This window comes from Cydia splendana, chromosome 10, assembly GCF_910591565.1.
Source record: "Cydia splendana chromosome 10, ilCydSple1.2, whole genome shotgun sequence".
Classification (NCBI taxonomy): Eukaryota; Metazoa; Arthropoda; class Insecta; order Lepidoptera; family Tortricidae; genus Cydia; species Cydia splendana.
The window spans coordinates 3936827-3960908 of NC_085969.1; the positions used below are offsets into that span (position 1 = coordinate 3936827).

The 24082-nt window shown below is 37.2% G+C and overlaps 1 protein-coding gene across 1 annotated transcript in view; it reads left to right on the forward strand.

The window, feature by feature from the left end:
- The window catches only part of LOC134794178 (uncharacterized), a 94235-nt gene that overhangs the window by 15680 nt on the left and 54473 nt on the right, over positions 1-24082 (forward strand). Inside the window, exon 2 of the mRNA XM_063765904.1 lies at positions 10729-11018. Within this exon, the coding sequence (XP_063621974.1) occupies positions 10830-11018 (189 nt within the window). The 5' untranslated portion in view covers positions 10729-10829. The remainder of the gene's footprint in view (positions 1-10728; positions 11019-24082) is intronic.

A 24082-nucleotide genomic window follows, 5' to 3' on the forward strand; every position in this document is an offset into this window, starting at 1 on the left:
ACGTTAGACGTGTTGCCTCTCTGTCGCACTTGTAAATTCGTACGCACGTGTGACAGGGAGGCAACCCAGCTGCAGTTACCACCCAAATGTCCGCCTTAAGGTATAGGTATTTCTAAAACGTTGCGGATATCTTTTCTTAAAAATTCGTCAACCCTATAGTATTTTTAAACAGGAAGGGTACGCTGACAGATATACATATTATATGAGTCGCTTAACTTCAAACTCGGGTAAATCCATCTGTCAGATTATGCGATTTTTGTATTAAGAAAAGTAATTTATGGTAAATAATTTTGCTGAGGGGGTCGAATGGATTTACCCCAGTTTGAAGTTAAGCGACACATATTATCTCAATGCAATTTTGCGAGATTAAGCGTTTTTAGGTTATAAATTGTATGGAGAAGACACCATCACTATAGGTACCCATTGTGTTTGAAAAATACTAAACTACAATACCTATTAATAAATGATAAATACAAAGCTGACAGTAAAATTAGAATAACAAATACGCATAAATTATTTTAATATTAAAATCTAACAATGGTGCTAATGTCCCAATTAATAACAAACATTAATTCATGTTTTGATATATGTCTGTTCATTTACTAAAACAGTTAGCAAAATACTGAAATGTCCAAATGATTGGTTTCATGATTTTAGGCGCATAATTTGTGTAATGCGACATGAAATGCATTTGCGACGATGGAAATTATAATTATACTGCAATGCCCATTTGAGTTTATATACTAATATTAATTTAAAATACATCTGTTAATTTCTTTCGCTTGTTTAATACAAAATATCTAGGAGACCGAACTTTGCTTGGAAAAAGTATTAAAATCAAAAGTGCGCGTTTTCCCACAGATAAGACCTAGCTAGATCGATTTATCGCCCCGGATAACCCCCATATAGCAAATTTCATCGAAATCGTTAGAGCCGTTTCCGAGAAGCCCGAAAATAAATAAATAAATAAATAAATATTATAGGAAATTTTTACACAGATTGACTAAGCCCCACGGTAAGCTCAAGAAAGCTTGTGTTGTGGGTACTCAGACAACGATATATATAATATATAAATACTTAAATACATAGAAAACAACCATGACTCAGGAACAAATATCTGTATCATCATACAAATAAATGCCCTTACCAGGATTCGAACCCGGGACCATCGGCTTCATAGGCAGGGTCACTACCCACTAGGCCAGACCGGTCGTCAAATATATACATATCCAAGAATTGCACGTTTAAAGGTATAAGATACCTCTGTTAACTTCTTTCGCATGTTTAATACAAATAAATACTTAATTACGTAGGTTTATTCAGTCTATTGTCATACCGGGTGTGGCCTGTAACATGAGCAAAAAATTAAACTGTAGGCTGTACTCCTCATACTGACCAACATTTGTTCAGCAACTTTTAAAAATAACTTGTGGTTTGATTTTTAAAGTTTATTCTAAGACGCAATGTATTGCGAATTTTGTTATGTTTAAGGCGTGACAAGCAACGTCAATCACAATGATATGACGTGGCGATGTCTTCCATTGAAGATAATATTTATTTTGTATGAAAAATAGGGAGTCTAAATACTTCATAATTTTTTAAAGTTGTTGAACAAAAGTGCCACCGTTTGAGGAGTACAATCTATGTTTTAATTATTTGCTCATGTTACAGGCCACACCCCATATATTAAATCGTACCGAAACTGGGTATACCAGAACCCAGAAATGAAGTGAATGTAGTGCATGTGATGCACACCAATCACCAAGATTGTCAAGTACGGCTACCACCAGTTTTGACATTTACATATTAGCTCGCGTCTACGTAAATTACTTTCTATACATCTCGCTTGCACTAATATGCGAGTACGGGCGAGATGCATAGAAAGTAAGTTACTTAGAGTAAAGGTATCAAAACCAGATCAAAACGGTAACAAGTTGGTAAATCTGAGTTGGCCTCGTAGTAGCTTAAGATAATGAAGAGATATACAATTATGGATATTGTCGGAACCAATAACTCAATGTTAAGGTAGCTGTCAAGCTCGTTTACAACGTGACGGGATCCTTGAACTTGAATATTTTATCAACGTATACACATTATAACACGTGTACGTTTCTACTTGCTTATACAGTAAATCCAATACGGGCGAATATTTAAACAAATATATTAAGATAGATTTTGCTTAGAAATACAATGAAAGTTTTAACCAAACGAAATAATTCGGCCCGCAATGTAAACAACACACAAGTTACGGGATACGAGCTTTTTAATGTAACTGTCAACGCTTGTTGGCAGTTACTATTAAAAAGCTCGTATCTCGTATTGTCATGTCATCCTATGTCTCTAAAGCCGACCACTGACTAACAGTCCGCCGGACGATATCGGCCGGTCAGTTGTTCGGAACTGTCAAATTTTTGTTCTAACTGACAGGCCGATATCGTCCGGCGGCCTGTTAGTCAGTGGTCGGCTTAATGTGTGCAGTACATTGCTGCTCGGTAAATTAAAAAAATAATAATTACTAGGTCATAATTAAGTGACTTAAAATAACATCATATTTAATGATGAGACGGGTACATTTTATATCTGGTTTAATTTATTGCCCGTATTGAATTTAAACACTGTATTATTTCCAAGTTAAAGTAGGATGAATCATGGTCTAATAAAACATGGTCTTCCATTCCCAGAGTGACACGCGATTACGTCACAATAACATTGCCACTTTATTTCAACATAACATGTTACATGGGTACATTATACCTATGGTTAATAAGTTAAAATATTTCTTTATAATTTTATAATTTTCATTTATATGTATTTTAGCTTAAATTTTACAATAACACGTCATTTTTAATTACTCGTTAGCAATATCTTCCGATTCACGAAAGAAATTTCAGACTTTCGGGTAATTCTGTTTATACTACTGGCAACACAGGATAGCGCTGAGGACATTTGACAATTCGGATCTAGATAACTTCATGCCCTGACCGTCATCCTTGTCGAACGCGTGTTAATTGTTATTTCCTTCTCGCTCAGTGTCAGCAGTCGCAGAGTTTTCCAAACTTTTCACGTCGTAAGCTTGGTAATTAATGTTTTGTTACGAAAATGGTTGGCTGTTCTATTCGGAAATGTAAGAGTAGGAGTAAAAAGGGCAGTATAATCAGATTTTATACGTTTCCGAATAATGAATCCGTAGCCAATGAATGGCTTCGCTATTGTGGACTGAAAACAATATGTAAAAATGGTATGTATACGTAATTATCGACAATAATTACTATTAATGATAAAATTTTATGTTCTATGTTTGCTTGTTAACGCAAGCAGCCCCCCTAAGAAATTAAAACGAAAATTGCTTAAAGTGTCGAACACCGTTTATTGATTAACTGTGAATTAGTTTTTCAAACGTTTGTCTTGTATAGATAAACAAAGTTTAATTTAATACATTAGATTTGTTTTATTTTACTATGTTTCTACATGAATAACTTAAAATTAATGCCGTTAAAATAATTTTCACCGTTGGTTAAAATTCTCCCACATTTCAAAGTTTGAGAACCTGTAAACAGCATGATGACGTAGGCGCGTGTCAGTTAGGTCATACGCGAATCTCGGAATGGAGTACCAGGCGGAGTATATTATTATACCATGGGATGAATATAGTTAAGTAATATCTATTTTTTTTTCAATTTTATCTTCCATCGTCAATCCCTCGGCACGCTTATCAGCCATAAGCCGAAACTTTATACCACTTTATCCAGTTCGGAAAAGCAGCAAAAACGCGCAATGTTCCAACATAGTTACTTTTTTACTTGGAATGATAGCATAGTTTCATGTAACGTTGTTATCGTGGACGCATCTCAGTTTTTTCGCGGCTCGAACTCTCGCAATCTTCCCTTGGAGGTTTTAAGCCGGCGACTCGGCCGTTTTAGATAGTCATCGCGAGATTGTCGAGAAAAAATCACTGGCCGGTTGCCCCACAATGATCTTGGAAAAAACTAGTAACTTAAAAACAGTTTTGTAAAAAAACCGGGCAAGTGCGAGTCGGACTCGCGCACGAAGGGTTCCGTACCATAATGCAAAAAAAAAACAAAAAAAAAGCAAAAAAAAAACGGTCACCCATCCAAATGCTGACCACTCCCGACGTTGCTTAACTTTGGTCAAAAATCACGTTTGTTGTATGGGAGCCCCATTTAAATCTTTATTTTATTCTGTTTTTAGTATTTGTTGTTATAGCGGCAACAGAAATACATCATCTGTGAAAATTTCAACTGTCTAGCTATCACGGTTCGTGAGATACAGCCTAGTGACAGACGGACGGACGGACGGACGGACGGACGGACGGACGGACGGACGGACAGCGAAGTCTTAGTAATAGGGTCCCGTTTTACCCTTTGGGTACGGAACCCTAAAAAGGAGCGCATTCAGCCGTATGTATTCATACGTATTCAACTGATATTTACAAAATAATATCACAATTTCACCAACTATTATCGTAATAAAATATTCACTTTGTTAATAAAACATAAGCGGATTTAGTTATTCAAACTAATGTGTAACTTCTATCACGACTGTGGCTTACTGAACAAAGCCATAAAATAAACGAATAGGTAGTGTTAATACATACGTAGACTCACAAAACGAAACTCGTGTGTAAACTTTTGGAAGCAAATAGCATTAAAACTTAAGTAGGCACTTTAAACACAGGCGAGTATTGCTTAGAAATACGAACGTATTCCCTCTAAGTGCCCATATCTTTACTTTTTACTTTACGAACTCGCTCTGTTAGTATTTATTCAGCTCTGTAGTAAACCTGTGTTGCGTCCCAATGAAAATGCGATTTGTTCTTTATACAATCTTATTTATTCAAAACCGCTGACTTGATTAAGTATTTGAAATACGTATTGGTACGTACATGTCCCATTTCTGAACACTGTGTCAATCGTTGCCAACATCAATCTTGATTTCAAGCAATAAATTGACAATTGGGCTGTCATCTAATGGACATGATATTATAAAAACGTGATTACTCAAAATGTTACCAAAGTGACTAGACACGTTTTTTCTGTGTACCCTACACCTAATATTAGCTACACAGCTAAAAAATATACAAAATAGTGACATCTAAAGAAAAACAAGATTTCTACGCTTTCAACGGTTTTCAGCTCAAAACTAGAAAGGTACTACAGTATTGTGCGTCCCACCGCCCTTAGCGTCTCAAGATAGGATCAGAAAATCGCGTCAGCGTATAAGGGATTAGTCAGCCCCAAGGATTAACGCGAGATGGCTGATTTGGCACGATCTCCTGCTAATGGATATAACTTAATTATGTACTGGGGTGTTTTTGTAGGGCACGTGTCATCTCAGTTTGCCGAGCCGTGTGTGCTCGTTAAACGGAGTCGTTAACTTTGTTTACGCTGTGAAGGTCGTAGGTTATCCGGGTCGAAGGACCAATTATTTAGGATTTTGTTTTATATTTGTGCTTGCTATTTTATGTAATAATGATAATACTTTTTTGAATTCAAAATAATATACTCGTAATTGGGTAGAAGAGGAAAGAAATCAAATTAACGTTTTAGAAATGAAAAGTCGAGATATATGAACAGTGTCTATAAATGGCATTCAGTCGTTGCACCTTTAGAAAATGGGGCGATAAATTTTTTTTTTAATATTTTTTTAGTAATATAATAAAGATACACTTATAGAGAGATTAGATATACATAATACATATCCAAGCCAAAGTAATATACATGAGCCATGGAGCGCGCCATGATCGGCATCAAACTAAAAGACCGAGTGAGGAATGTCGAGATCCGACGTCGGACCAAGGTCATTACCAAACTAAAATGAAGCATGTTGGCAGGCAGAGTGATAGCAGGTGGGCCAAAATGTTAACGGATTGGTGGCCGCTTTCAGAGGAGAAGAGAGGCCTATGCTCAATAGTGGGCGGTAAAAGGGTATGATGATGATGATATATTGAATACATTTCAATCCTTATTCTAAGAAGCGGTAAGGAAACAAGAGAAACTGCGCGTGGGATAGTCTTAGTCTTTTGAAATTTATCTGTTAGAGCATTTAGTAACTGGAGACGTCATGGCTGTCATTTTCTGTACGAAATAGTCTGCCAGTTTTTGCGGGGGAGGGGACGTCAAATGTATTGCTATTTCTACGTAACGTACAAATAGCCATGTCGATCCATACAAAAGTTTGCACAATTGTGCAAGTTTTTCGGCAGAGGGGTAAGCTCTCAAAGGCGACTCCAGTTATTAAATGCTCTAAGGGTACAGTGGGTTGGGGAGACCGAGGTGAGTTGTGACAGAGGAGAGTTGTAACATCGTGGATTTTTTGGAATCTATTAACTAGAAACTAGGTCGCAATAGCGCGCGTTTGTTAGTTCAAGTTACGAGCTAAGCAGCGTTTAAAATGTAGTAGGTACAATAAATCAACTTGTACCTACATTTATGACAAATTGCCAAGTTAATTTGCTCTTAGTAGCTTTTGTGTAGTACAAAAACAGTGTGTGCCTAAAACAATTAGGCCCAACAAACCCGCACGATGACGAGGCAGTACTTTCATTTACGGTTAATTTTAGTAGAACCTTGAAGCGACGTAGGATCCGTGGGTAGGAATCTAGGGATATGACAAAGGAAGAATTAGTGGGAATGTTATCTTATAGAACAATAGAAATAGTCTGTTTCATGTGTTCCTTTCGAGATTTTAGATATTGATTTCGTCGCCGAAGTTGTAAAATTTCAAGATAAAAAGTTGGCGGTTGCGTTTTGACCTTCGAAAAATTATAACGAAACGTGTATAAGCATCTTTTGTTTAACTAAAAATATGTACACTGTGCAACAAAGGGGGTAAGTTAAATAATGGAAAAGAGGGAATTAAAAACCCGAGCTTCCAATATTCTTACCCCCGGAGCTACACACAATGTTTTCCATCACACTTGCGAAGAAAAAACTAAATTTTAAGCAAAAAAATTCTAAAATTTTCAAACATTCGTCCGCCATATCACAATCCATAATGGTCAGGTTCAGTTCTTTGGCAGTTGTTCTAATGACTTTCTCGGAGTCAAAAAGTCAAAAGCAATTAAGTTTGGTTAATAAATGTATTATTTATTTTGCACGCCTACATTTTATTCGGCAGTATTTTGAAATATCTGCAAAAGATGCTCCCACTTGCCTTTAAATTATTCCAATTGATATGTTTTTCCTGGAACCGCTTTTCCTTGAAAAAAAAGAGAATATAATAGCTGGCTTTGAAAGTAAAACCTTTTGAAGCTTTATAAATAAAATGAGTTTGTATACATTGAAAATATTGAAATTGATAAGGAAAATTAATATTGCCTTTCTACACGGGTGATCTTCAATTTATAGCCTCAATAATTTATTTTTAAACCAAGCCACGTGATTTAGTCTTTTATTTAATACAAAGTTTATTTAATGATTATCTAAATTGTAACTTAACGAAAATGAAGACAAGGTTAGGTTTCAGGTCGGGTTCATTCTTCTCTGTTCTTAAATATTGTTAGCGAGCCGAAAGTACTGTATTCTCAGCATGTCCGTTTAGTAATTGAGATATATTACTGGTATATGTCTCAGTATTTGTGCAGTTTGGTGCACTTTTAATTTAGAAGTCACTAACTACAATTAGGTACTCTTAAATGACTGTATAGATTTTGAGTAGTATCAAGATCTTGTGTCTTCCTAACGAGTTTTTCCCAATATGAACGGAGCTTACACCAACGGTGAAGCAATATTGAAATAGAAAAATAAGTGTTTTTTTTGGTACAGTGTGCAAAAGTTTGTTTAAAATTATTACAGTTAATATACTTACTTACCTAAATTTCGACATCGCTTTTTAAAATTCGCCGCGCCATATTTTACCCCAAAGAACGTTGCCATAAGTCAAAATGACTTACCCGTACTCCAAGTAACGCGGATTGTTTTGTTTCTTTCACAATAAATATACTCATTCAGATGAACTAGTCATTAAGCAAACGGGAGTGCTTAAGTGTCCAAACGATGATGAATGGGAGTTTAATTTCTGCTTCCATATTGCGTGTGTCAGATCATTTGTCCGGATACAAGCGGTGGGTAATGTGGCAGATAATGTGCTGAGTCGTGCCGCAAAAATCAAGCGCCACAGTATTATGCGAATCAATATCATAATGGTTTCTTTTTTCATAATTTGATGTAATATTAACCATAGCTACCTATGCCCCTACATTTGCATTATTATTTGATGTTTAAATTATTATAAAAATTAGGAGCGAATAACATATTTCATACAAATATTTTAATGCTCTTAACTCTTATAATAATTAATAATTCGAAATGATCAAACTTAGGGGATAGCTTGTTGATATATACCTACAACAAAGTGTGTCGAAATATTTGCAATAAGTAATGTTATATAATATCCAAAGAGGAAAATGAGGACTGCGTTTATATGAAAAGACGATAAAGCTGCAGTTTCCATCCGAACGTCATCTTATTGCTAATGAGCTAAGTTTACTGGGAAAGTAACGAGCACTTTGAAGTATACTTTAAATAGACCGAATATTTTTTTTTCCTAGCCTATTTTGGTGTCCCACTGCTGGGCAAAGGCCTCCCCTCATTTTCTCCACTCGACCCTGTCATCGGCATTTTCCCACCATTCGGGGTAGAATGCGTCCAAGTCGTCCCGCCATCTCCTTTTCGCAAAGGAGACCGAATAATATTGGATAAAAAACATTTCCGTCCTGCTGACGCTTAGTATGCACTGTGACTGCGTTGAAACAAGGGCAAGATGAATCGTCTTGTCAATCACACGTCGCGATAATGGACCAGACAGGTTATTTTGTGAGAAAAACGGATTTAGTTCGCACTTTCTGACTATTTCTTTTCATGATCACTATTTAAACTATATAATTTCGATCGCTACAATCTACAACGTTAGAAAAATATAGATATAGCCGGTCTAACAAGTTTGTTAGTAGCAAAAGGCGCGAAATTAAAATTCTCTATGGGGCGATTTTCCTTTTTTTTTAATATTTGCCGTTTTTTTCTACTGACGGAAATGGCTTGATAGTTAGACTTTATACCTACTGTTGTAGATATAAATTAATTAAAATAAGAGCTGCCAACTCAGCAGTCTCCTGCCATTATGGATTTCGTATCTGTCAATGTCGTATTCTGTTCGTGTGTTAAAAAAAATAAAGCTTTGCGTATCGAATATTATCAGGCCCCAATTTCACCACGGTGACAGGTGCGACAATTGTAAAATCACTGTTGCTGACGTCACAGGCATCCATGGGCTACGGTTACCGCTTACCATCGGGCGGGCCGTATTCCTGTTTGCCACCATCATTGTTTTATTAAAAAAAACTTTATTATATCGGAAAAAAACAGATATTTCTGTTGCTAAGTTTATGACAATTGTCAAGATTTAGAAGAATTGTAGGTAATTCTTGACAGGTAATGAGTTATAAGTCGGAATTTCGTGACAATTGTAGTGTTTCTTGTGACAATTGTCATAAACTTAGCAAGAGAAATATCTGTTTTTTTCCGATATAATAAAGTTTTTTTTAATAAAACAATGATGGTGGCAAACAGGAATACGGCCCGCCCGATGGTAAGCGGTAACCGTAGCCCATGGATGCCTGTGACGTCAGCAACAGTGATGTTTTACAATTGTCGCACCTGTCACCGTGGTGAAATTGGAGCCTGGTCGTATTAATTAATTACATCAAGTTTTATTAGAGTCGGACCAAGAAAAGTCTGCAGCGGATTTGGTAGCCCACGCAGTGTGTTATTTATACGTCATAATTTCATAGAAGCTTGACGTTTAAAATAACACGTTCACTGCGTGGGCTATCAAATCCGCTGCAGACTTTTCTTGGTCTGACTGAAGCGACGTAACATTGACGACGAGGATGGGATATACTTTAGCAATAAAAGAGCATCTGTAACATTTTTGGTGTCATGCTACTTTAATGTAGTGCTAGACTCCATGTCATAATGAATGAATGAAAAATGAATGAAAATCTTTATTTCAGGCAACTAATGGCCCATACATAAATACCTTAAAACTAGCATACATATTATATAAAAATATTTTATAACTAAAAATGAATGAATAATGAATTTAAATATGTACACGTATAAAAAACACACAAAATACTACACAATTTTCCACCACTATAAAAAAATATACCCTCACTATTTTGGTCGTAAACTTTGTTTTACGGTGGACCTGTCACAGGGAATCTTCTTTGCGAATCTTTTCTTGTAAATTCCTCGCTTGAAATACAAGAAATTCGGTGGTAAGTAGTTTCGTTACAGCTCCATTTACCCTACACGTGGAATAATAGACAAGGGAATTGTTTGACACGTGATAAAATACTCGTCAAGAATAAGTTTATATTTTGGACCTTATTCCAATGTTATAAGATATAAAATATTTTTACCTTTTATATTTATGCGTTAATGTCGGTGTGGGCGTTGTAACTTCTAAAGAACCCTGATTTAATGTCAGCAACATTTTTGTAAAATTTTATAGTATTATTTTTATATTTACCCTTCTCTGAATATTGTATATTTTCGGCGTGCAGTTACTAATGATTCACATTACGATAACTCTTGAGTTTTAAACTCAACAAACGTTTTTAAGACCAAGCTTGTCGAGATAAAATTCATATACATTTTATTATTATAGACCTTCGAAATTTTTAACTCAAAATGTATCTTGTTCCAGATAAATCATGCAAAGCAGAAAGCGCCACCGAAGACGAAGAACGAAACTCATTAACGTCGTCAGATAATCAATGAAAAATGTAACCTAACAAGCTGTTCATAATGTCCAAAATGCTTCGACCGGTGCTCGGCCGTTTGTCTATTGGGGACTTGTTGGTGACAGTGCTGTTTTTGTGTAGGACAATAGTTTGTGATGGGCAGTGTCCGAAGTACGCTGAGCGCCCTTTGGAGACGCGGGTGCAGGACGCTTCCATAGTTTTTAGGGCTGTGGTAGTGCAAACACATCATCAGGTGAGTTCTATTATTAAGTAGTTTCTTTTTAATTGCCAATATTGTGTTCCACTTTTGGGAAAATGCCTACTGTCTTTCGCCACTCGTGTAGTTGAAACTTGTAGTCTTGGATTCATGTTATAGATGAAAGTGGTTAAAATGTTCCACTTGTATCATGCTAAATTAATTCCGTTATTACGTTATTCGTTATCAACAATGTTTGATTACCTTGTTTCATTTTCATGACAGCGTAGTGTAGTGAGCGCGATAGTTGAATTAAAGTAATCGGTAAAGCCAATTTCACCGAATTTGATTATTGAGAGTACGGTGACAGTCTATTTCCAACGACAGCAGCACTACCATTGATTTTACTATGGAAATTGACAATAACACCGACGCGTTCAGTACTAGTAGTGCAGCTGTGGTCAGAAATGGAATGTTACCATTACCCTTAACGTTATTTAGAATAAGTTTATGGAGCGTTGCGATGTTTTGACAGGCACAATAGGCACATCTAGACCGGTGGTCACTCATTTTATCAAGAAAATTGACAGTGACATATAAACGCGACAATGTTGAGTCCACAAAATTCTGAAAGCTAGTAAAAAATAAGAACCCATTATTCAAAAACTGAAACCGCAACTTTTAACGTCCCGTTACTTCAAACTCCACTTCGCTCGGCATAAAAGAAAACCAACAAAGTAAACAAGAGCTATAAAATATTAAAGGGGAATTTATGGTCAGTTCCCAAAATAGCCGCTGGTCTCTAGAGGTTTTTAACGGGATGAGTTGGTAGAATAATGCGGTTTGCATTCAATGAATAAAGAATTTTAGTGAAAGTGATAAGAATATGTTACAATTGAATTATCATAAATTTTACTTTATTATATAAACCTACACACAAAACTACCTCTCGGCTTTGAGACCCTGGGTCCGTGGGCTCCTGGCGCTCTGAGTCTCTTTGGAGACCTTTCGAAGAGACAGAGACGCAACTGGGGACCCGAAAGCTGGCAGTTACCTCGCTCAACGCTTCAGTCTGGCAGTTCAGCGAGGTAACGCAGCCAGCACCTCGGGTACCTTGCCGCAGGGGCCTTTTTTAGATTGAGTATAGTTTAGTTTTATTTTAATTTTAGTATAGTTTATATTTCGTTTAATTGTAATTTTAAGTTGTTATTATTTATTGTGTTTTGGCATGTTTTTGTACCATATATATGAATAAAAACCTACACATACATAGCCTACGTCCTCGAGAGACAACGCGGCAGTACAATGCTTAGGCAACTACTAGGCTAGCCGCCCACTTTCCTTGGTTTTACTTACGATGCAAATATAAAGACTATCTCCATAGGGAAAGAAATCCAGAGTACAAAAATGCCCTGTGTCTTTTTTAGGGTTCCGTACCCAAAGGGTAAAACGGGACCCTATTACTAAGACTCCGCTGTCCGTCCGTCCGTCCGTCTGTCACCAGGCTGTATCTCACGAACCGTGATAGAACAACAATGTAACAACAAATACTAAAAACAGAATAAAATAAAGATTTAAGTGGGGCTCCCTCCCATACGACAAACGTGATTTTTGACCGAAGTTAAGCCACGTCGGGCGAGGTCAGTACTTGGATGGGTGACCGTTTTTTTTTTGCCGTTTTTTGCATTATGGTACGGAACCCTTCGTGCGTGAGTCCGACTCGCACTTGCCCAATTTTTAAATACTTATGAATTATAATCATGTTAGCCAAATTTGATTAAGATCAGTATTATACTTAACCGTTTCCGAGTTATAAAGATACAAACAACATTTTTCCATTTATTAGTACATTACTACAGAGGCCGGGACGAAAGGGGTTGCCGGCCGAAGACATATAGACGAAAGACGGATAGGTCTGAGCGCGGGCAACCCCATTTCCCGCCGAGGTATGTATAGTGCTTTTCTCAAACATGCAATGAAATAAATAAAATAAAAAATCCACGAAACCCAAGTTTATTTATAGAAAAAATTCACAGATTTCGTGCCTCACACGACTATCGAGCACATTGGAAATGAATCTACGGAATTCGAAAAAATATTGTCGCTGAGCGACGAGAAAGTCTGGATAAGGAAAAAGTTACAAAATAAAACTACAACGTTGAATGATAATTATTTTATTCTTAGACTAACACAAGTATCCTGGACATAACGCATGTGAACAAACAATTTGCAAAATTTCCACACGCGTATCCAAGTTTGAATAATTGTCGCCGTGGCGCATAAGTATAGGTACATATTTCATTTTTCGATTAATAAGCAGGATATATTAATGTTCAAAGTACAAGAAAATTATTACACGGCAAATCCGTAGTCAACTCGAGAAGTGGTGATCGGCAGCGGCGCCAGCGGCCCATTTGCTGCAAGATATGAAATTTTCTTGACAGCAGTTTGACGCGACGAGAGATGACCATAACAGCGTTTGTCTATGTTGCACCAAACCTGAGTTCCCCTCTCCCTCTCCCTCTCCCTCTCCCTCTCCCTCTCCCTCTCCCTCTCCCTCTCCCTCTCCCTCTCCCTCTCCCTCTCCCTCTCCCTCTCCCTCTCCCTCTCCCTCTCCCTCTCCCTCTCCCTCTCCCTCTCCCTCTCCCTCTCCATCTCCCTCTCCCTCTCCCTCTCCCTCTCCCTCTCCCTCTCCCTCTCCCTCTCCCTCTCCCTCTCCCTCTCCCTCTCCCTCTCCCTCTCCCTCTCCCTCTCCCTCTCCCTCTCCCTCTCCCTCTCCCTCTCCCTCTCCCTCTCCCTCTCCCTCTCCCTCTCCCTCTCCCTCTCCCTCTCCCTCTCCTCTCCCTCTCCCTCTCCCTCTCCCTCTCCCTCTCCCTCTCCCTCTCCCTCTCCCTCTCCCTCTCCCTCTCCCTCTCCCTCTCCCTCTCCCTCTCCCTCTCCCTCTCCCTCTCCCTCTCCCTCTCCCTCTCCCTCTCCCTCTCCCTCTCCCTCTCCCTCTCCCTCTCCCTCTCCCTCTCCCTCTCCCTCTCCCTCTCCCTCTCCCTCTCCCTCTCCCTCTCCCTCTCCCTCTCCCTCTCCCTCTCCCTCTCCCTCTCCCTCTCCCTCTCCCTCTCCCTCTCCCTCTCCCTCTCCCTCTCCCTCTCCCTCTCCCTCTCCCTCTCCCTCTCCCTCTCCCTCTCCCTCTCCCTCTCCCTCTCCCTCTCCCTCTCCCTCTCCCTCTCCCTCTCCCTCTCCCTCTCCCTCTCCCTCTCCCTCTCCCTCTCCCTCTCCCTCTCCCTCTCCCTCTCCCTCTCCCTCTCCCTCTCCCTCTCCCTCTCCCTCTCCCTCTCCCTCTCCCTCTCCCTCTCCCTCTCCCTCTCCCTCTCCCTCTCCCTCTCCCTCTCCCTCTCCCTCTCCCTCTCCCTCTCCCTCTCCCTCTCCCTCTCCCTCTCCCTCTCCCTCTCCCTCTCCCTCTCCCTCTCCCTCTCCCTCTCCCTCTCCCTCTCCCTCTCCCTCTCCCTCTCCCTCTCCCTCTCCCTCTCCCTCTCCCTCTCCCTCTCCCTCTCCCTCTCCCTCTCCCTCTCCCTCTCCCTCTCCCTCTCCCTCTCCCTCTATACTGGAGCGAACGAAAAGACATTTCCAATGTCAAAACTAAAAGTAAACTACACCCAAAATATAACCAACACGTACCTATATCATTATCACGCGTATGTTTTACACGAGTCGTGTATTTTTACTACCCGTATATTTTCATGTATCTTTGATTTTTTCGCCTTGTATTGACTGACTGTCGTTTTCGTCACATAAGTTTACATAGTCTTTCATGTTGATATCATGTTTCACATACATCGTTGCTTTATGCATGGAGTAAATAAGTATAATTTCCACAGTGTTGACGAGTTTGTAGTTACATTCATTTAAAATATGCCACAAAACTGTTTCTAAGAAACTGTAAGCCATTTTTCTTAGTTTCTCAAATAATAAAATTGCCATAAGTAACCATATACATACTTCGTCTTTGACTTGGCGGCAGAGGCAGCAAGTTATTAAAATAAATTCTGCTTACGCTGCCAATTCCAACACCTACGATTACAATTAATATTAATTTCATTATTTCATCGGAACTCATATTAAAGTCAAAAAATCAACAACGCACCATAAATCCAATAAAACAGAATGAATATTATTCAACTTTACCTCCATAACAATTTAAAAAATATAACTACGCGTGTTTGAGTAGATCTTTTTACCGCTAACGTTTAGATGAAATATTTTAAATGTTTTTATTTGTGTAGTTAAATTTATAATTTAAAATTATAAAATTATTGAATGTATTATTTATTAAGTTCATGTTGATTTTATACAAATAATACTGCAAATTATAGCAAACATTGTTTTTTGTTTTTTTTATATAGGCGTAGTGGCAGAGTGTCATTACGAACCATAAAGCAAATACTGCCTCTAGTTTTTTTAATGGATGAATGCCACGATGCTGTGTCACAAATATCTGTGAAATGAAAATTAAAAAAGAGGACTTTGCCGGCCTAGGCCTGCAAGATGTGTATGAAATTCCATTAACGACCTTTTGTCCTAGCCGCACCTGAAACGTCATACTTCGCAGCCTATTATAAGGAACATAATATCAATATTTCATTGCATGTTTGAGAAAAAATTATTACTAGAATAATTTTGGTGACGATAGGTAAGTATAAACTAAGTAGGTAGATAATAAAAATTATTATAAATAAAACTGAACTGATGTTATGATAATAATAATATATAATGCAATACCATAAGCACGGCGAAATGAGAAAGAATTTCCCGAACACTAATGAGGGTTAATTCTATGTTTTGCCCCATTATACCCAGGTGCTTTTCCGGGATTGTACAGATCTTCGCTACGCACATATTTCATGATGATCCCCTCACCGTTACCCCGTTAAATCCGCACTGGAAATTCATTTACGTTACATGCGTTGCATTTCTAGGCAATTTCGTATTCTGTATTTGCAAGATAATAATAGGGAATATTACGCAAAACTCTGCGTAGATGGCGTCACTAGCATAATCACAGGGCCTACCGCGAAACACGAAAGTCTAAAGTTCGGTTTCTGCCTCTCTATCACTCTTGCCTATTCGATCGATTGAGAGGCAGAGGCCACCTGTAAACAATCAGACTTGATGCATCAATGTCCTAGTGAAAACTTGTCAAAAAACTGTTGAAGGCCTAGTATGTATAAGTTACTCTATAGTTTACTATGTGCACTAGTGCTGCACTCTGGCGGCAAAACATTGCAGTAATACTCTCTAATATCTCGGCAATTACGAGTATTTTATAGGTCTACTTATCTCAGGCTGTCGGTAAATTAGTTGCGCGGTGATTTCCTAGTGACTTTTGGAACTAAAATTAGTTTTTAAATGTCATTTTTACTTACTACCTTCTTATCTTTTTTAAAATTTGGCTTATATTTTTTTAAATAGAGCTTGACGTGGTTCAGTAGTTGATTTTACTAAAGCGATAGCTGGACTTTACAAACAGCGACGTGGACTGCCGGGCGTTGACTTAATAATGGTTAAAAACATGATTGATTATTGTTCATTAACTGCACACTTTCAGAATAGTTTACTGCATAATAAGCTATCAGAGTGATTCTCAAAATAGTGGCATCTGCAGGTTAAAGTTAACGAAAATTTTTTTGTTGTGTTTTTTTTTCAGTTTTAAGAATGAAAAATATTTTTTAATACTTCAAGTAACCCAAATTTCAAAAAGGGAACGAAATTATGGCGAGTTGAAGTTTTGAGATACAGGTTAAAGTTACACTACACAGATTAGTTAGGAGGGAAATGTAGCAGGTTAAAGTGAGTTTTATTGATCACAGGTTAAAGTTAAGCAGTTTTTGATCAATATTACACTTTAAACAATATTCTTCTTCCTCGCATTATCCCGGCATTTTGCCACGGCTCATGGGACCCTGGGGTCCGCTTGATAACTAATTCCAAGAATTGACGAAGGCACTAGTTTTTACGAAAGCGACTGCCATCTGACCTTTCGATCCAGAGGGAAAATAGGCCGTATTGGCATCAGGGACACTTTAATCAATATTAATGATCAAAACACAAAAAACGAGACGCCATTATCCACTTACTACTTTACATGATACAAATCAACTATTACATGCAGCCAAGTTTTCAACCAGTCCGTAGCTGCCCGTAATAACTTCTTACCAACCGCCTCAGTTAAACAGTACATAGACCTGCAGCCAGTGGCGTAGCGTGAACTAATCTAGCCGTGGGCGAAGTCGCATATGCGAGGCCCTTTTCTTTCACTGTGCCCAAAGGGGCCTAGCGCGAGGCCCCCCTTGGGGCACGAGGCCGTGGGCGAAGACCCACTGCGCCCACGCCTAGCTACGCTACTGCCTGCAGCTTGTAAGATAAGAATATTGATTTATAGCGGCTTGATATTGGTGAAGACATAAATATAATTCGCGAGCTATTTTAGCAACCCCTATAAAAAAGGAAACCAATTTTGCTACGGATTATTCGTCGCCACGCTCTTGATATCCGGATTCCGGGTCTATTTTAATTAATATATTTCTTTTTTGGGCAATAAATGCTATAAATGGACAGTATGATTTTCTCCGCCTATGTTCCAGTGGCATTGACCGGATTGCAACTTTCATTTTAATTTTGCGACCTCTGCAGGCAAATCATTTAAATTCGCACATATTTAAGAAAATCTAGTTTTTGTTCTAATTGTATTTCCATGCCAGATTTTTTTCAATTCCCAAAAAACACACTAAATTTACAAAATTGTATGAATAGGATGCGCATAATTATGTTTTTACACGTTTTTTTTGTCATGTTCATGTTTTCATTCCTGAATTTCACAACATTCCCATTCCCTTTCACGGAATAGAGGGGGGGCACTACCACAATCACAATCTGGGGTCGAAATTTTGTTATCTAACCTCTCTATCACTCTTGCATATTCGAGCAATAAAGAGGCGGACAGCTGAATTTCGATTTTCGCGTTTCCCGGTAGACCCTATTTAACAAACCGCCTTGATGCATCAATGTCATATTTTATTGTCTGTGAAAACTTGTCAAAAATAGTGAATAGAATCAGGCGTTACTTTGCGGAAATCCATACTAATTTAAACCAAAATATTACTTTGCTAATCCGCGCTCTTTTCGCGGATTAGCAAAGTAATATTTTGGTTTAAATTGTCAAAAATAGTATAAGGCACAGTATGTATAAGTTACTCTATGCTTTACTAGAGGCGCTGCTCTGGCGGCAGAACATTGCAGTAATACCCCTTATTGTAGGAATCTCCGCCGTGCATCAAGTTTAACAATTAGCTTCTCAAGTTCTCACATAAATCAGAGTCTGATTAATGTGTCATATGTGATCGTTTGCATAATTTCATATGCAATCGTACAGTAACCTGCAATAATAATAAGTTACTCTTCGAAGGCCGCAATAGTACATTATTGTCGAGGCTCGGAAGTAGCTACTTGCAGGCTGAGGATTCGTATTAAACGGACGACCTTGGGAGTCCGTTTAATTGAATCCGAAGCCAGCAAGTAGCCTTCCAGCCGAGTCATATATAGTGCTTTTCTCAAAAATGGTGCAAGAAATATAAATATAATAGAAATATTTTACAGAATCAACGTTCTTATACGTATATATTTTCACAGAAAAAAGTAGAAAAAATTAGCTTTGCCGCCTTTTTATTTTTTTAATTAATAAATAGAAGTGTATTTTTCTGCCGAAAAAACCTACGCCAACCTATTTGAGACAGCTAAATAGTCGCGGTACCAACATTATAATTATAAGTACTAATCATCTCTTTGGCTGTTTAATGGGCCTGTGTCTTTATTTGATATGGCCATTTCAATAAGAATAAGAATAAGAATAAGAATTCATTTATTGTTTACCGTGTCAAACAAGATGTTAAAATAATACATAGTCTCAACGGCTACCCTGTTCGGGTATACAATATTACATAATTACAATATTATATACAGATCACTTAAATTTATAATAAGTACATCTAAAATTACATAGTCTTAAATAAAAAATACTCATTTAAATCGTAAAAAACATGATCTATTAGCCATTGCTTTAGCTGTCGCTTAAATAATTGTCCGCTTAACATTTTAATACTACTGGGTAAATGGTTAAAAACTTTGATGGCCGTGATAAATGTACTTTTACAATAAGTTGTGTTATTAACCCTTGGGAGCAATATATTGTACTGATATTGAGGGCGTAGATTATTACGCCGTGCTGACCAGAAGTTGAAGTAATGTTTATTTGACGAAATAAACGAACACAGTTCAAGGATGTAAAGGCCGGTTAAGGTGAGGAATTTATTATCTTTAAAAATATTTCGGATGGATTCTCTGTTATAGAGGCGATATATGATGCGTATACACTTCTTCTGTAACTTGAAAGTTTTTTTAACATCGACAGAGTTGCCCCAGTAAATAACACCATAATTTAAGAGAGGGTAAACATTCCCATAGTAGGCTTTTTTTACTATGTCTTCTGAGCAAGTACTAGATAAAACGGAAAGAGCATAACACTGACTGGAAATTCTTTTATTCAATTTTTCAATATGAGATTTCCAGTTTAGGTGTGAGTCTACAGATACACCTAAGAAATTGGCACTATCTATGTTTTGTATGATAGTACCTCCGTGTTCTACATTTAGAGCTATCGGGTTAGTTTTATAATTCCTGAATTGCATAGTTTTAGTTTTTTCAACATTTACTTTTAAGTTTAAGGAATGTAGCCAATCTACAACTGTTTTTAGTGTATTATTAATTTTTGTTTCAAAGCTCGAATTTAAATGATCATCTGAGAATAATATGGTCGCGTCATCAGCAAACATAACACATACTTCATTAATGATTTTTGGCAGCTCATTTACATAAACTAGAAATAACAGAGGTCCAAGAATACTCCCTTGGGGAACTCCAACCTTAATGGGTTGAAATTCAGACTGTGTTTGTTCTATTGTCTTATTCCTCTTATTATAGCTTTCAAGTACAGTAGCTTGTTGTCTGTCTTTTAAATAATTTTCAAATAGTTTGAGGGCATTTCCTCGAATACCTACGTTATTAAGTTGAGATAATAATATTTCTGGAACTACACAATCAAACGCCTGCGACATATCCAAAAATAGTGCAACGCATGGTTTTTTTTCATTAACTTTATCCCAAATGTGTTTAAATAGTTTGAATATAGCAAGAGATGTCGATTTGCCCTTTTGAAACCCGAATTGGTTAGGATCTATGATATTATTTGAGTCAAAAAAATTCACAACTCTGTTATATATACACCTCTCAACTATTTTGGAGAAACTGGGCAACAGTGCAATGGGTCGATAATTGGATATTTCATCTCTGTTCCCTTTTTTATATAGCGGTTTAATGATAGCTTTCTTTAAATCATTTGGGAAAGTCCCTGTTTGCAAAATAAGATTAATCACGTGAGAAAGTGGGTCTGCTATATATTCTAAGGATGCCTTAATTATTTTTATAGGTATACTGTCGTGACCCGAACTTTTTGTGTTTTTAAGTGCTCTTGTTACCTTCTTTATTTCCAATGCATCAACTGGATTTAAAAATATACTTTTGCAAATAGATGGCGAAATTGGTTTAAAGTTATGATTTGATGTATTTTTATTATAGTTACGTGATATATAAAATTCGTTAAATGTTTCTGCCATTTTTAAAGAATCTGTTATAACCTCATCATTTAGTTTAATATTTTCAACTGTAGTTGTTATAGAATTGGTTGAGGAGGTGTGTTGCTTAATCAGACTCCAAGTAGCTTTTGTTTTATTAGTGCTGCTAGCAATATACCTATTGTTGCTTATTATTTTTGATGAACGAATAATTTTTTTGAGTAGTTTGCAGTAATTCTTGAAGTCCGATATTTGCTTGGTATTATTTTTACTTTTTAACTGTAAATATTTCAATCTTTTAGTTTTACAACATTGTATAATACCTTTACTTTTCCATTGTGGCTTCTTTTTATGTGTTACTCTTATTCTTTGAATTGGAACACAGAGATGAAAAATTAACATAAAAAGGTCTTTAAAGATATTATAAGCTAAACATGGATCTGTTTGCGAGAACACCTCTGAAAAATTTATCTGAGATATGTACTTAACAAAAATTTCTATATTAGCATCGATGTTCCGTCTATATATATACCAATATTTTTCATTAAAGCTGAGGCTTGTTGGTAGTTGTAATAGTTGACCTGTGTGGTCAGAAATCCCTAAATCCAGTACCTCTACATCACATTTCTTGGCATTTGTTATTATGTTGTCAATGCATGTTTGGGACTGAGATGTTATTCTAGTAGGTACATTAATAGTTAACCTTAAATTATATTTACATAACACTTCTTTAAATGTTTTGGACGTGCAATCGTCTTTAAGCGTATTTATATTAAAATCGCCTGCAATAAACACTTTCTTATTTAATCTACGGTTACGCAGAACTAATTTATTGAACAGAATTTGTAACTTTTCCATAAAGACATCAAAATTACCATTTGGCGATCTATAAATACATACAAAAATACTATTGATCTCGGGAATAACAATACCACAAACTTCAAAATCTATTTCGACTGACAAAGCAGAGATCCAATCAAGAGCTACATAATGGAGAGAATTTTTTACATTAATGCCTACACCGCCTCTAGATTTGTGTTTTCTACAGAAATAAGCGGCCGTTTGGAACTTGTCTAAGTTAAGAGTAGTTACTTCATTAGGCTTTAGGAATGTTTCAGTTAAACAAAAGATTTGAATATTTTTGGAACCTGCTAAAATATCTATTTGATCTACTTTTGATCTTAAACCTTGGACATTTTGATGGTACACATTTAATGTGTTAGACTCGAAAAAATGTTTCAGGCGGTTTTGAGTTTTCCTTTGTTTCTATAAATGTATTAATATCTGTAAGAAATTGTAGAACATTTTCAAATATGTTTCGTATCCCTTGGTTATTTAATTTGCCAGACCATGCAGAAAACATGTCGAGTGTCACTTTTAAATTGGAGTCGAAGAAATAGGCGTATTGATGTGACATAATGCTTTGATTGAGCAGACTATTAAATAGTTCCACGCGGCAGTTGTACACTTTTGCTCCACATATGTAGGTTGGTGTGCAAATGACAATATTGGTGTGTGTGATCATTTCGGTGGCTGTTTTTATACAATGTACCAACTGAATGTAGTCCTTGGTGGTTTTGAAGTCAAGTTCGCCTATGAGAATCACACAAAAATCTTTTAATGTTAGGTGTCGCACTTTACTTTGTAGATTGTCAAATAGTTGTTCGATTCCTCCTTCTTTAATTTTGTAGTGTAAGTAATCAAAATCCTCAAAATAGTCTTGGATAATTTTTAGCATACTGTTGTTCTCACTGCTGCTTATTATATTTAGTTTATGTTTAACTATGTTGACCGAGGCTTTTTTATTTGTATAGGACTGGTTCGGTTTACTGTTATTGAAACTTGTTGGCGCATTACTGCTATTATTAGGTCTTATTGTAGAGTCTTGTTGCTTGTCAGGCGATGAGTTTATGGGTGACGGCGTTCTTGAGTTGTCTTTATTTGCAGGTGACACCTTTTGGGGCACAGGGGATCTACGGGGGCTACGCCTTTTTTTCCCTCCTCGTTTGGGAGTCGTTTTGTTCGGTGTTGAGATATTATTTTCCCCACAGAGGTTTCTTAACACAGTATTTTGACGCTCTAGTTCAGCTTGTCGTTTTTTAAGCTGAAGAATTTCAACATTTAGATTAGCTATCTCATTATGTGCACTGTCAAGTTGAGTAGTAATTACGTGGATCTCATCCTTTAGTTCTTCAATTTGTGCACTTTGAACAAAGTTTGGTAAGCTTTGTGCACTGTCACTGTCACTGTCACTTGAGTATAAGGGGTTTGATGAATCATTCGAAAGTGTGTTATCTGACATATTATGAATAGGTGACAGGCTGAGTTTCTTTAACCTAATATTAGGCTTACGAACAGTTACATAGTCTTGATTTTTTGGAGAACAAGTTACTACATCAGCTCTAGTATCTACTTCCAGGTTAGTTTGAACGTCTTGGGGCTTGCTTGTAGTTACATGTTTTGAATGCTTTGGGTGACCCATTAAGTTGTCAAACAAGCTTTCCGGTTCCGAGTTAGGCCCATTTTTCTCCTTCGGCACACCTGACTCACCTACGACCGATTGATTTATGCATAATGACTCCTCGGCGTTTTCGGCACCGTCGAGCAGTTTCACGCTACTCTGTTCTTGGTGGCACTGTATATCTATGCGCTGGAGAGGAGATTCATGTAATGCTTCGCTCGGGTTCTCATTTGCTGGTTGGTGTAAGACAGGGAGTTCGCTAGTGTGCTTGAACGGCATATGTCGTACAGAGTCATCATTTGGAGTGTTTGTTGATTCATTTGAGTTATATGAAGAAGTATCGCATTGAGTAGGAGTGCTTAAATGTGTTACACAGCTGCTGCATTTCCATTTTTGTTTATCTTCGTTTGTCATAAGTAAAAATCGCTTGTAGCCGACATTTGTAGTACAATGTTGATGATAAGTATGTTTGCACGTTGAACATTTTAAATACTCCCGAGTAATAATAGTAGAGCGACATTTTTTGCAGAGAATTTTTTGTACTGGCTTTCCTGCTCTCGAAACTTTAGTGGCCTTTGCTGACATGATTTTTTTATTCACACAAAAAAATAAAATAAAAAAATAAAATACAAAAATAAAAAAAATGGTATTTGCTGGGGTTTGAACCCGGGTCACTCTGGAGTATAATGAGTAATGATAAAGAAAAATACAAAAAGTTCACTGTTCTATGACGAGATTTGAACCCGAGTCAGTAGTACAACTGAAGCTAGATTAGTCCACCGCACTTTCCACTAGACCACCAACGCTTGTAAGTTGAGTGTTAAAATAGTGACCAGTATATATTAGGTAATAAATTGATTCGAGGGTGGATCGGATTTTGTAGCGGCCGAAATATTTATACACGAAGAATAAAATTAGTCACTTATTTGTAAATTTTAGATGTTCTTTTGTTGGCACTAAACGGTAGAGTTAATGTTTCCCAGTTT